This window comes from Leptodactylus fuscus, chromosome 3, assembly GCF_031893055.1.
Source record: "Leptodactylus fuscus isolate aLepFus1 chromosome 3, aLepFus1.hap2, whole genome shotgun sequence".
Lineage (NCBI taxonomy): Eukaryota > Metazoa > Chordata > Amphibia > Anura > Leptodactylidae > Leptodactylus > Leptodactylus fuscus.
The window spans coordinates 177,534,748-177,548,073 of NC_134267.1; the positions used below are offsets into that span (position 1 = coordinate 177,534,748).

At 41.3% G+C, this 13,326-nt stretch overlaps 1 protein-coding gene across 1 annotated transcript in view; it reads right to left on the reverse strand.

Annotated features, from left to right (window-relative positions):
- Positions 1-13,326, reverse strand: part of ATR (ATR checkpoint kinase) — a 50,812-nt gene that overhangs the window by 16,123 nt on the left and 21,363 nt on the right. The window contains exons 22-33 of the mRNA XM_075268861.1: positions 13,057-13,263; positions 11,742-11,855; positions 11,233-11,348; positions 9,657-9,777; positions 8,700-8,837; positions 7,854-8,049; positions 6,695-6,879; positions 5,924-6,088; positions 4,837-4,928; positions 1,754-1,845; positions 861-1,038; positions 429-605 (exon numbers count right to left, since the gene is read on the reverse strand). Of these exons, the coding sequence (XP_075124962.1) occupies positions 429-605; positions 861-1,038; positions 1,754-1,845; positions 4,837-4,928; positions 5,924-6,088; positions 6,695-6,879; positions 7,854-8,049; positions 8,700-8,837; positions 9,657-9,777; positions 11,233-11,348; positions 11,742-11,855; positions 13,057-13,263 (1,781 nt within the window). The remainder of the gene's footprint in view (positions 1-428; positions 606-860; positions 1,039-1,753; positions 1,846-4,836; positions 4,929-5,923; positions 6,089-6,694; positions 6,880-7,853; positions 8,050-8,699; positions 8,838-9,656; positions 9,778-11,232; positions 11,349-11,741; positions 11,856-13,056; positions 13,264-13,326) is intronic.

Sequence of the window (13,326 nt, forward strand, 5' to 3'; positions counted from 1 at the left end):
CAGCATTTTTTACCCATTTTTGTCTCACTGCAAGTAAGGAAGAAGTGGATGCATGACTATGAATGCTGACTGTAGTAGTGCTGAGTTATGGACCCTTCCCCCCCCAACCAATGTGATACTGAGACGTTATCCTAACATTATTATAGTTACAGAATACCCCTATAAGCTTGCAATTAATTCTGCCATGGAGGAATTTTTTTTTTTTTTATCTCACCACATTCAGAGAGCCATGTTTTGTTTTCTTTATTTTTGCTGGTGTTGCTATATGAGGTCTAACTTTCATCTATGTTAGAGGTGTTTTTAATCATATTTTAATTTAAATTTTTTTAAAAAATGATTTCTTTTCTAGATAATGGTCATTACTAACCTGCTTACCAATTAACAATTCTATTTCACCTATTTGCCTCATAAAATCCAGATCAACTCACCTCTTCCCGACAGTCAGTAAAGCCCTGCGTAGTGCCAGAATGGGTTCCCTTGCCCTGTAGGAGTTTTGTGTCATTTCCAGCCTTGCAGGCCACTTAAGAGAGTCTGTATTTGAGTCCCCAGCAGAATCCTGGAGCAGCATCTTTACACTGTGCTCAAGTTCACACAGCATGTGCAGCCTTTAGAGTTCATTTGGGAAAGCAAGAAGCAAATCTTAATCCCACACCAATGAATCCAACTATACAGTCTGTTACATGTAGTACTATACCATACATACTATGGCTTATACAATGAATATAATCTAATATCATATAAACATTAATTAATAGAAAAGATTTATACATATTAACAACACAGTGGAGAACTAAAGTAAGAACTACATTTCAGTTTAGAGTAAGTGCTGTATATCTAAAATAAATGAAATCTCAGCGTACCTTACTATATACTCATAACCTCGTTGGTAGGACCCTCTCTCAAAGCTGGCAGCTGACAACGGCACAATCTGCTCGGCACGCACCACTTTGAGAGTGTCATAGAAAGCTTCTCTTTCCTTCTTCTTAGACGACAGAAGCAGCTGCCCCAGTCTGATACTCCAGTTCGTAGATTTTCTATCTGTTAAGGCAAGGGACCTTTAAGGCTGGAAACACACTTGCTGATTTTGATACAGGTTGAGGTAGGGAAGGGCAATTAATTGCAAAATAACCATAACCATATTGCTTAAAGAATATGTCACTCACTGTACACTATCTGAACCTAAACCAAACCAAAATTAAGCGGCATAGTGTGGCATATAAATAAGGGATCATGGCAAGTAAAATGGGGAATGTTCTAAAATAATCCTTCATTAATCATAATCGAGGTAAAATGTTCAATTCATCATTATTTTCATTTAGGTCATAATTGCCTAAGCCCGAGCTGGATGCAATTTTAGTGAGCCAAAGCCAGAACCGGATCCAGAAGGAAGGAGAAATGTAAGACTAGGTTCACATCTGCGTCATAATCTCCATTGGACTTTTCATTGTTTTTTTGTTGTCCTCTGTGACAAGGTATCCTGTAGCAGTTTAACTAATTGCAAATGTTCAGGTTAACTCTGCTACATCTGTATATTGTTCTCGTAGTATGTATTTTGGCCGCTACATCTCTGCACTTCTGAGCACCTGTGGATGATGATAAATTATGTCCAGAAATTTTCTCCTAATAGAAATAATATAGCAGACCATGCAACAGGAAGATCTCCAGTCCTATAAAATGGCTAGGCCATGTTACTTTGCTTGAGTTCCCTCCATATTCGTTACACAATATTACAGATGATCTATGAAGATATTACCTGTAGATAGGTATTCATCTACTAAGTCCCACTGGGAGAGCTTCCAAGCTGCCTCAACTCTGTAAGTATTCAGTTCCGCAGTCCATTCAGGCCTAGGGAGATTAGCTAATGGTTAGGATCACAGAAAACTGTATGTTTGTAAAACTAGACAAATATACATAGCATTACGTATCCACGTGTGTTTGGCGACCTCTAGCAACTCCCCCCATAAACAATAGTGTATGGATAAATCATTGCCCCACTGTCAGTGCTTATTCCTAAAGGAACAAAGGATTAGATCAGATGAAATACAACATGCCTGATTCTTCATCCAACCAACCAGATCTCCAGACATGGACACTCTGTTCCCTTACACAAAAGATTATAGGTCAGTGTAACCAAAGCTACCGTACATGCCTAGTTCTGTCATTCCTCCTAAACACATAGGAATACATTGGCAACTGGGTGTTCAAGGGAACATTTCACATGAGAAATGCAAACTAAGCTGCAGTCAAGAAGGCAGCTCCATCAGTGATTGACAACGATTTCTGTATGAAGTCATAGAGGGAAGGCTGAAACGGTCACTAATCGGACTGCTTCCTTAAAGGGGTTGGCCACTCTCAGACCAATATTGAGAAACAAATGTTATTGTTTGTACAATAAAAGGATATACAATTTTCCAATATACTTTCTGTATCAATTCCTCACAGTTTTCTAGATCTCTGCTTGCTGTCATTCACTCTGTTACTTCCAGAGGATAAAACTGACCATGGTCATGTGATTTACAGTCCATGGTCATGTGATGTGCACACAGGTGCACAGCTGATTACCAGGCAGGTGTCTGATTATTGTGACTGTAACGAGCAGCACCTGTGTCCTCATCACATGACCATGGACTGTAAATCACATGACCATAGTCAGTTTTATCCTCTAGAAGTAACAGATTGAATGACAGCAAGCAGAGATCTAGAAAACCTAGAGGAACTGATACAGAAAGTATATTGGAAAATTGAACAACTTTTTATTATACAAACCATAACATTTGTCTCTCAAAATTGGTCTGAAAATGGCCAACCCCTTTAACCCCTTCCCGCCGATGGCATTTTTTGATTTTCGTTTTTCGTTTTTGACTCCCCTCCTTCTAAACCCCATAACTTTTTTATTTCTCCGCTCCCAGAGTCATATGAGGTCTTAATTTTTGCGGGACAATTTTTTCTTCATGATGCCACCATTAATTATTCTATATAATGTACTGGGAAGCAGGAAAAAAATTCAGAATGGGGTGGATTTGAAGAAAAAAATGCATTTCTGCGACTTTCTTACGGGCTTTGGTTTTACGGCGTTCACTGTGCAGCCAAAATGACATGTCCCCTATATTCTGTGTTTCGGTACGGTTCCAGGGATACCAAATTTATATGGTTTTATTTACATTTTGACCCCTAAAAAAAATTCCAAAACAGTGTTAAAAAATTTTTTTTCTAAAAGTCGCCATATTCCGACAGCCGTAACTTTTTTATACGTGCGTGTACGGGGATGCATAGGGCGTCTTTTTTTGCGGGGCCGGGTGTACTTTTTAGTTCTACCATTTTCGGGAAATGTTATTGCTTTGATCACTTTTTATTCAAATTTTTATCAGAATTAAAACAGTGAAAAAATGGCGGTTTGGCACTTTTGACTATTTTTCCTGCTACGGTGTTTACCGAACAGGAAAAATATTTTTATAGATTTGTAGAGCGGGCGATTTCGGACGCGGGGATACCTAACATGTATATGTTTCACAGTTTTTAACTACTTTTATATTTGTTCTAGGGAAAGGGGGGTGATTTGAACTTTTAATACTTTTTATATTTTTTTATATTTTTTTTTACTTTTTTTTTTTGCATTTATTAGACCCCCTAGGGGTGTTGAACCCCAGGGGGTCTGATCACTAATGCAATGCATTACAATGCTAATGCCTTGCAATGCATTGTAAAAAATCATCATCTCTTTTGCAGGCTGTATACACCAGCCTGCAAAAGAGAGAATTTGCAGACCGGCTGGGAGCCTTTAACAAGGCTCCCGGCTGTCATGGCAACAGGGGGTCGGCCCTGGAGCATGCTCCAGGAGCCGGCGATCCCTGCCAAAATGGCGGCGCCCATGCGCCGCCGGGAAGATGGCGCCTCCGGCGCCTTTGACAGCAGCGCCGGAGGGGTTAATGCCTCCGATCGGCTAGACACCCGGCGGCTATGACGGCTGCCCGGCTCCCGGGCGGTCGCCATAGTTACAGACCCGACACGCGCCGTACTATTACGGCGCATGTCGGGAAGGGGTTAACTTCTCAACATAGAAAGAGCAGAAATTTCAATGGATAAATGGCAGATTATACTGAATCTTTTACCACAAAATGATATATCAATCTGCACAGCTCCTCCTGCTCTATAACATGGTGTTTGCACATTACATTGCATTTTCCACGTGACAGGTTTGCTTTAAAGGAGTTTCCCAATTTCTAATATTGATGGTCTATCCTTAGAAGGGCCCAACACACAGGACTTCTACAGATCAACAGCTCTTAGACATGTGCTTTTGGTAATGTTTACATGCCAAGAGCTGTGCTGCTCACGCGCTGTACAAACTGTAGTGGTGGATTTCAGTGGGTAGCGATACAGTACGTAAAGCCGACGCTACGTTTTGCACAGGGAGAGAGTAGAATGGCTTTCAGCATCTAAACATTATTGGGAGCAGAGTTGTCCCAGAGCTATTGATCTGTAGGGATCCTCATATATCTAATATCAATGGCCTATCCAATAGATAGACTATCAATATTGGAAAGGGAATAACCTGTCAAAAAGGAATTGAAGGGTTATCACTGCAAAGTCTCTTACTGCCCTGTGTAGGGGCATACCCTATTGACAAGAGGAACAGAAACAACACAGAGGAAGAGGAATTGTACAACACAGAGGAAGAGGAATGGTACAACACAGAGTTCCAAATAGAGAGGTTAAAGAGTTATGTAATGGTGCACACAAATATTCACTAAAATAGACATGTCAGGAGATGTGACAGATCGTGTTTAGGTAAATGGAATTCTAGTATTCTGCACAATAAAGTGTACTGATACTTGCCTACTATTTAGGATTCCATTAACTTGTGTAACCACAGTAGACAATTGGCCAAGACCCAACATAGATTTCAGTACTCCGTGATAATGCATAATCTGCAGAAATAGAAGGATAGATCATCAATAGTAAAAATCATGGAAAACCCCTTTAACAACCAAAGACAAGAAAAAAAATGTATCCAAATATGACAATGAAATTATAAGGAGACACTAAATCTTAAATATACAAAAAGAGAAAAACATGGCCCGCACATCCCAATCTTATACATTGATCTAGTGCTTCTCAGCAAATTCTACAATACTGAACATGAGGTTCTTAGTATACATATTGATCAAGGTGTATAAGCCCACTAGCCACTTCACGGTGACCTCTTTATAGTGGGTCCCTACTCTACTGGGCACGGCGCCGCACAGCGACCGCCACAACCGCAACACGGCGCCCACAGGGCGAGCGACCCAGCGGTCCGGCAACACCCCTGCCACCAGACCAAGCCCCCAGGGCTCCGGGCCGCGCCACCCCATGGGCACCGCACCACAGAAGCAGCAGACACCACGCAACACCACACCATGTGAACAGATCTCAAAAATTCACCTTACCATATTGCCCCAGTCAGAGGACTGAGAGCTAGTAGGTGGGTCCCTTTTTGCAGTCTCCTGCTAATTAAAAACACCTGGGCAAAATGGGGGGAGTGCTGGTACCAAGGCAAAACAAAAAAAATGGTGAAGGAAGAAACTTACCGGAAATATACAAAAAGAGAAAAACATGGCCCGCACATCCCAATCTTATACATTGATCTAGTAGTGCTTCTCAGCAAATTCTACAATACTGAACATGAGGTTCTTAGTATACATATTGATCAAGGTGTATAAGCCCACTAGCCACTTCACGGCGACCTCTTTATAGTGGGTCCCTACTCTACTGGGTGTGGTGCCGCACAGCGACCGCCACAACCGCAACACGGCGGGACCCACTATAAAGAGAATGAATGTTTTTCTCTTTTTGTATATTTCCACTAAATCTTAAAGATAACTATGTTTATTCAGTTTTATAAGGAGTGGTTGATCACTTTCTTATTGCAAATCTACAATACCTCTTCTGGCTTGAGCTGAATGGCTCGGTCATAGCAGGCTGTAGCATCTCTCAATAACCCAATGCTTTCGTGCTCCAAGATCTGTTCTTTTAGAGAGGCCTCTTTTTTACGAATAGCGCTCACTCCAGCTACACCATCAGGTTCATGCATAGCAGCATAAAGTTTCTAAACAAGGCACAAAGACTATTTTATTAAACTGTCCTATGTGCAGATGCAGTTTTATGAGAATAGTCTGGTATAAAGAAAACATATCAGATTGACAATTCAATTGGATCTGCAGTCAGTATGTTACACAGCAGGAGAAGCCGAGCCTTCTTTGGGCTGTCTTAGGCAATTATTTGCAGCCTTCCCTATAAGAATGTGCAGACAGAAGTAGCTGTCAATTACTGGTTTGGTCCGCTCACTGGACTCCTGCACAGAACAAGAATCAATACAAGTTATGCTGGATATAAAATGATATATGAGCGTGCTCAGCCCCATCCTGAATTACAACATGACGGCAGAAGTTTGGAATTCATGCTGATAGTTTCCCTGAAACAAAATAGCCAGCAACTGAGCTGTCTGAAATGTAAAAGTGACCATAGACTAAATTATAGGCTGCAATTGTGCATCCATAACTAAGGAAGAAAATCATGTTCAAAGCCTTTCCTTTGCACAAGGTAAAAGAAGCTAGCACTGCAAGTAATACATTAAAAATGCCCGAGAGTGATCTGACTGATAATACATTAATAGGTTGAGACATTTCAATTACCAATAAAAATGACTGCTCACCTGCAAAAAACCCAGATGCCCTTGGATTTCTTGCTTCTTTTCCATGATAAAGGATTCAAAGTGCATAACAGCCCTTGTATAAGCTCTGGAGCGAAATGAAGCCACAGCCAGGGTATCTTGAGGTATAAGCTCCAGAAACTTGGTCACATTATGATACTCGACACACTCCTCGTCTGAGATTTCAACTGGAAAAAATGAAATGACCAAACTATTTGTCAAACAAGCTAAAAAGCAACTAAATGAATATAAAAAAAAAAAAGTATTTGGTTTCAACAAGTAGACAAAAGCTAATTATGGGAGCTGTCCCATGCTTAAAGGCGTTTTCCGGGTATAAAACAAAGGTAAAGTTTATTTTCACTTAAAAATATAGTGCAGCAACAAAAGAAAACAATACAGAAATAAATCCCTGCCCGGCTAGGCTCTAACTACACATAGAATAGGTTACCTCACCTAGGATAACAGAAATGCAAAAGCCAGTTGAATCATTCAGGACACAGCTCCAAAAATATGACCTTTCTGTTGGCTCTCCAGCCAAACTCTGCCAAAGTGTTGCTGCTGGAGCAACTTCTTAAGCCTACTTGATAAGGAGACTCTCTGCAGCTGAGTCGCTGCCGGAACATTCCCAAAGTGTGTACTGGAGGGGGGTGGAATGACAGGTCCCACTACCAACCTACCTGACATTCCTAAAAATCCAGCCCAGTACTGAGCATTTACCAAAATGCTCAGCAGACAATAGTTATCTTCTGAAAACAAACATTCCTGGAGTTTTCTCATCTCACCCACCTGAGTAGTCTGGGAGAGATGTACACCCCCTCCATTACCTGACCAGCCATAGGTCTGAGAGTGCTAGTAATGGGTTAACTAATGTGATTAGTTAAAAATGACTTTTTCCAATGATAGTTCTACTTTGTGACCTATGCTGCATTTAGTTTGCTCTGTCCATCAAAATAACAAAGTATTTCTAAGCATTCGTGTGAGAGATTTCAGGTTTTTTCTCTCCTCACAGTAGAGTGGAAAGGGGAAAAGGCAACATAAAGATTAGGAAGCACAGCTCTGGAGTACAACCTGCTGCTCTAACTTGACATTTTGTGCAATATTTGGCTGAGAATTTGTTTTAATAGCAGTAATGTATTTTGGCACAAGGAGTATTATAATATACCAGGTACATCTCCACTTTTGGCGTTGATTTTCTCAGCATGTAGTGCTTGAAACTTCTCCCTTGACCACTGAGTAAGATGATCAAGCATTGAAAAGACCGTTTGTGTACTGAGCTGGCTTAGATCAGAAGCATTGTCTTGTAGACGGCGAACCCATGGATCATCATGTTTCAAAACAGCAGTAATTTCCGCGTGAACCTAAGAAGAAAAATCACATAATGTCAGCCCATACCAATACACACCTGACCATGTTCTCTCAATGCTCTGCTCAGGGTACACACTACTGTTGGATGTCCGTTTAAAAAAAAAACAAAAAACGGACACTTATCATAATGGACACAAACAGACAGTAACTAATGGCTATCAGTTACTGTCCATTATAAGTCCGTTGCCCATAGACTTCAATATAAAAAAAAAATAAATAAACAACGGACACTTGGTGTCCATTTTTTTTTCTAATGGACAGAAAAGTCCTGCATGTAGGATTTTTTTGTTCGCTGGAAAAAAACGGACTTGAGTATAAACGGACAAGATAAAATCTCTTTGAAATGAATGAAAATTCTGACCGTTTAGCTAGTGTCTGTTGCTAAACACTGTTGAAAGGTCACCAATGGTAGTGTGAATGCCCCCTTAAAGAGAAAGTACAACCAAATGCTATGCACAGTTATGAATATGAAAGTCCACTCATATCCAGATGATACATAATTGGTTAAAAAAAAAACAAAAAAAACACCTAGTCCATCAAGTTCAACCATGTTATACTTCTAAACCCAAGGTGATGCAGAGAGGCAAAAATACCCCTGCTGTCAATCGGGTAGGTGACCGGTTCCCAGTAAACCTAAGCTTACCTCTTTCTGATCTTCTTTGCTGCATCCTAGCAAAACATAGACTAGGATGTGTGGTAGAAGATAGATGGTGACCTTAAAGTCATGTTTCATCATTATACTGCAGCAGTTGAAAACCTTTCTTGCAAACTCATGCCTGACCTGTAGGACACAAAAGTACAAATTCAATGGTTAACATAACTTTAAAAATCCAGCAGATTTAACCATAGAATGGGAGAAGATGTGAAGGATTAGATACTAGAGATGAGCGAGTACTATTCGAAACGGCAGTTTCAAATAGCACGCACCCATAGGAATGAATGGACGCAGCCGGCACGCAGGGGGTTAAGCGGCCGGACGCCAGCCCCATCTGCGTGCCGGCAGGCTCCATTCATTGCTATGGGTGCGTGCTATTCGAAACTGTCGTTTCGAATATTAGATACATTGGGGTACATGATTTTTCATGGAAAATCCAGCCGCACAGATAGATGGCTTATAGTCACCTAAATCAGCCTTGGGAATCAGTGTCTCTGTTGCCAAAATATCACTGTTTTTGTCTATATCCAAATGAGCTCTCAAGTACTCCTGGGGCCTGAGAAGTATGATTCTCAACACTCACTACCCTTAGGACTACCCAAGGATACTTGACATTAACACCCTGGGCCCTGTACAAGCAGTGTGCACCTTGCAGTATGTAAGACCTGGGGACATTGCACCGCATTATATTATGTGGGGCTAGGTTCACACTAGCACTGTGCCTGTCTGTTAAAACAGCAGTTACCCACAGGCCCGATATACTTTAATGGGGTTTGTCGGGTGTTTGTTGGGTTTCCGCCATTTTGATACAGAAATGCACAGATGTGAAACTAGCCTGAGGAGTACCAAGGGGGATTGTGCTGTGTATAGTTCTCCAAATCCCTTGGACCTTTTTTCCAGAAAATCCTGCATAAGCCCCTGTAGTCAAAAGTTTGCCCTTCATACCTTGGTGATCAAGTAACCGGCCCAACAGGCAGACCAGTCTGCAAAATTACTTCCCAGCCTGCTGAGGTATATAGGTTTCTTTATGTTTGTCCAGTTTATCGCCTTCCTAGAACTTTTGTACCTGAAATGACAATTTAAAAACAAGTGTACAAACTTGACAGTGTAAATCAAAAAAATCTAAAAAAAAAAAAAACCAAAAAAAAACTTACACAAGGTGTAGAGAATTACAATACACACAAACGAAACATGGCCATCTTTGTTAGGGAATGTTAGGGTAAATTCACACAGCGGAATCCTTTTCCGCCGTGTAACTTTTCCACATGGCTTGCAGTGCATTGGCATCCCGTCGCGACATCCCACTCCTGAATAGGCCCAAATGAATGGGCCCAATCAGGAGGGAGTCTCAAGCCACAGACGCTGCGGCGGAGTCAGCTAAGGACCACGCCTCTTTTTTCAAATCTGACATGTGTCACTTTAAAGAGGACCTTTCATCAGATTGGGCACAGGCAGTTTTATATACTGCTGGAAAGCTGACAGTGCGCTGAATTCAGCGAACTATCGGCTTTCCCGATCTGTGCCCCGGGTAAAGCGCTATCGGTCCCGGTACCGTAGCGATTTAGTGTCAGAAGGGCGTTTCTGACTGTTAGCCAGGAATGTCCTTCTGCCTCGCGGCGCCTATCGCGCTGTGCTATGGAGCGGGGAGGAACTTCCTCCTCTCTCTCCTGATAATACTCGTCTATGGACGAGCTGTGTAAGCAGAGGGAGGGGGCGTTCCTCCCCGCTCCACAGTACAGCGCGATAGGCGCCGCAAGGCAGAAGGACGTTCCTGGCTAACTGTCGGAAACGCCCTTCTGACACTAAAGTGCTACGGTCCTGGGACCGATAGCGCTTTACACCGGGCACGGATCGGGAAAGCCGACAGTACGCTGAATTCAGCGCACTGTCAGCTTTCCAGCAGTATATAAAACTGCATGGGCCCGATTTGATGAAAGGTCCACTTTAAATAGCAATAACTTTGAGACGCTTTAACTTACACAAGTGATTTTGAGATTGTTTTCTCGTAACACATTATACTTCATGTTAGTGGTAAACACTAATCAATATTTTTGTATTTATTTATAAAAAAAAAATAAGAAATTTGATGGAAATGTGGAAAAAATTGCAATTTTCAAAATGTGAAATTCTCTGCTTTTCAGGCAGATAACCATACCACCCAAATACATGAATAAATATTATCTACCATATATCTGCTTTATATTAGCATCATCTTTTGATTGTCTTTTAATTTATTTTGGACGTCACAAGGCTTACAAGTGTAACAGTGATTTTCCAGATTTACAAGAAAATTCCCCAAACTAATTTTTTAGGGACGACTTCAGTTCTGAAGATGATTATAAAGGCCTATATAATAGAAACCCCCCCCAAATCACCCCATTTTCAAAACTGCACCCCTCAAATTAGTCAAAACAGCATTTGGGATGTTTTTTAACCCTTTAAGCTTTAGTTTAATCTCAGATTTGTCATTGTCTTGTTTTGGTGTCTCAGATGACTACTGAGATCTAGCATGCATGAATACCTTGTGTTAAGATGTGGTTCCAATATCTCCTGAACATGTTCTGGAAATCTTCTCCATAGCCTCCGCCCTTGGCAATCAGTCTTTCCCTCTCTGCACTCATAGATGGATAACAGCTCCTATACATACATACATACAGGAACCTATGTCATAAACGTTACCACTGCTTCACATACAAATGAGCTACAGTACAGCCAACAGAAAATTGTCACCATGGTTTAATACTAACTATATTAGCATCCAACATAAAGATGGAAGATGTGAAACTCAAGACATATAATCCACGGATCAAATATCACATCACTGGATGTGTCCCAACTATGTAAGAAATGGTACTGTAGGTTAAAATGTAGTTGCAGAGTGAGGGAGCGCATGTATGGCATAGAGCAGAGGATACTGATGACTTGTATTATATGCAATACCCTTTTAAAATGACATTTATTACATAGTTGAATCACATTTTATGCAAAAACATAATTTAAGGCTTGAATGTGTTATATTATTTCTTTCACCTGAATAGCATAAGCTGCAGAATCCTGAGCCCGAACATTATCAGCATATGCAAGAAAGGCCCTTGTCAGCTCCATCAGCAGCTCATAGGCAAAATTCATATCTTCAACTCCAGTCTGAAAAATCAGAAATATTTGCAGTTGTTTAAAGCATTTTTCTCATCTCAGCAACTTATCTCCTGACCACATGATAGGAGATAAAATGCTGTTCAGTGACAATCATGAGAACAGGGTTTTATTTATTACACATTGTAAACTGAGTGGTGGTCACAAAGGCACATTCAGTTATAGCCAAGTTCTGCACTTCAGCTGGCTCCAAATAAAAGAGCACCTTAGAAGGAAACTATTGGATAGAAATGGTCAATTTAAAAAGTTCTCCACGCTACCTGCCCCTGGCGCTCCACTGTTTGGGGTTTCTAGCAGCAGAAGTCCTTGTTGTACATGACGACTGAGACCAGTCAGTCACCTCAACAGTTATAGGAAAGGACCTGGGACGTCACTCACATATATCAGCAGTCCTGTGTCCTTTCCTGTGTCCTATCCTGTGACCCCTAAGTGGCCTCGGTGGTCACATGCGCCAAGTACTTCTGCCGGTACAAGCCCACAGGCACGCTATACCATACAACAGTGGAAGACACTGGAGCGTTGGGAACAGGCGAATATTGTTTTTGTTTTCTTTTTAAGTTTCACCTTCTCTGGCCTCCTGGCCCAATAGTAAAATATCCTGGATAACCCCTTTAAGAAGGGAAGGAAATGTGTTTATTTTTTCAAAGGTGCCCATCCAGGATGAGAAAACTATGGCTGCGCTGGCTGCTAACATGCATTCCTATGGAGCGAGATATTCGAATCAACACTAATCACTACACATTCTCATGAGTTGTGTCTGGTATTGCATCTCAGCTCCATTAAAGTGAATAGGGATGAGCTGCACTACCACACATAACCCCTGTGGACAGGTGTGGTGTTGTACGTGGTAGAAAGCAGCCTTGTTTTTTTTGAGTCCTGGACAACCCCATGAAAGCCTTGGTTTTTGACCGATAATAGAAAAGCCCTTATTCTTTGTCTGTCCCTTCTTTGTTCTCACGCTTTCATTCTTTTTTTTCCCCTGCTTCCTCTTAACACTTTACTTCTTTCCTCCCTTTCAGCAGAATTTCCCAGCACATAGACACTTCATGGTTTTATGTCTACAGGATTTTTCCTGAATGTGAGAGAGAGAGAGAAGAGGAGAGAGAGAAGAGGAGAGAGAGAGGAGAGAGAGGAGAGAGAGAGAGAGAAAAAGAGAGCAGAGTAGTGAGGAAATAACAAAGTTTGCACTTACAACAAAGGTTGAACCGTTCCCCTGGGTGTCACTAACTGAAAAGTCCAGTCTTCCAGGATCAATTGCACCCAACTGGCCAAGGCACTCACCGCAGAGCAGTCGGGCCTGTGGGCTGGCATCTTGGCAACCTATTAACAGCACCGTAACCAGCTGAGAAATAACAGGCTCGACAGTCTCACTGTCCGTTGAATACTGTAATAGTTTGTCCTATAAAAATTGTGAAACATGTTAAAAAAACAAATGCAAACAGAATCCTAAAGAAATGATGTG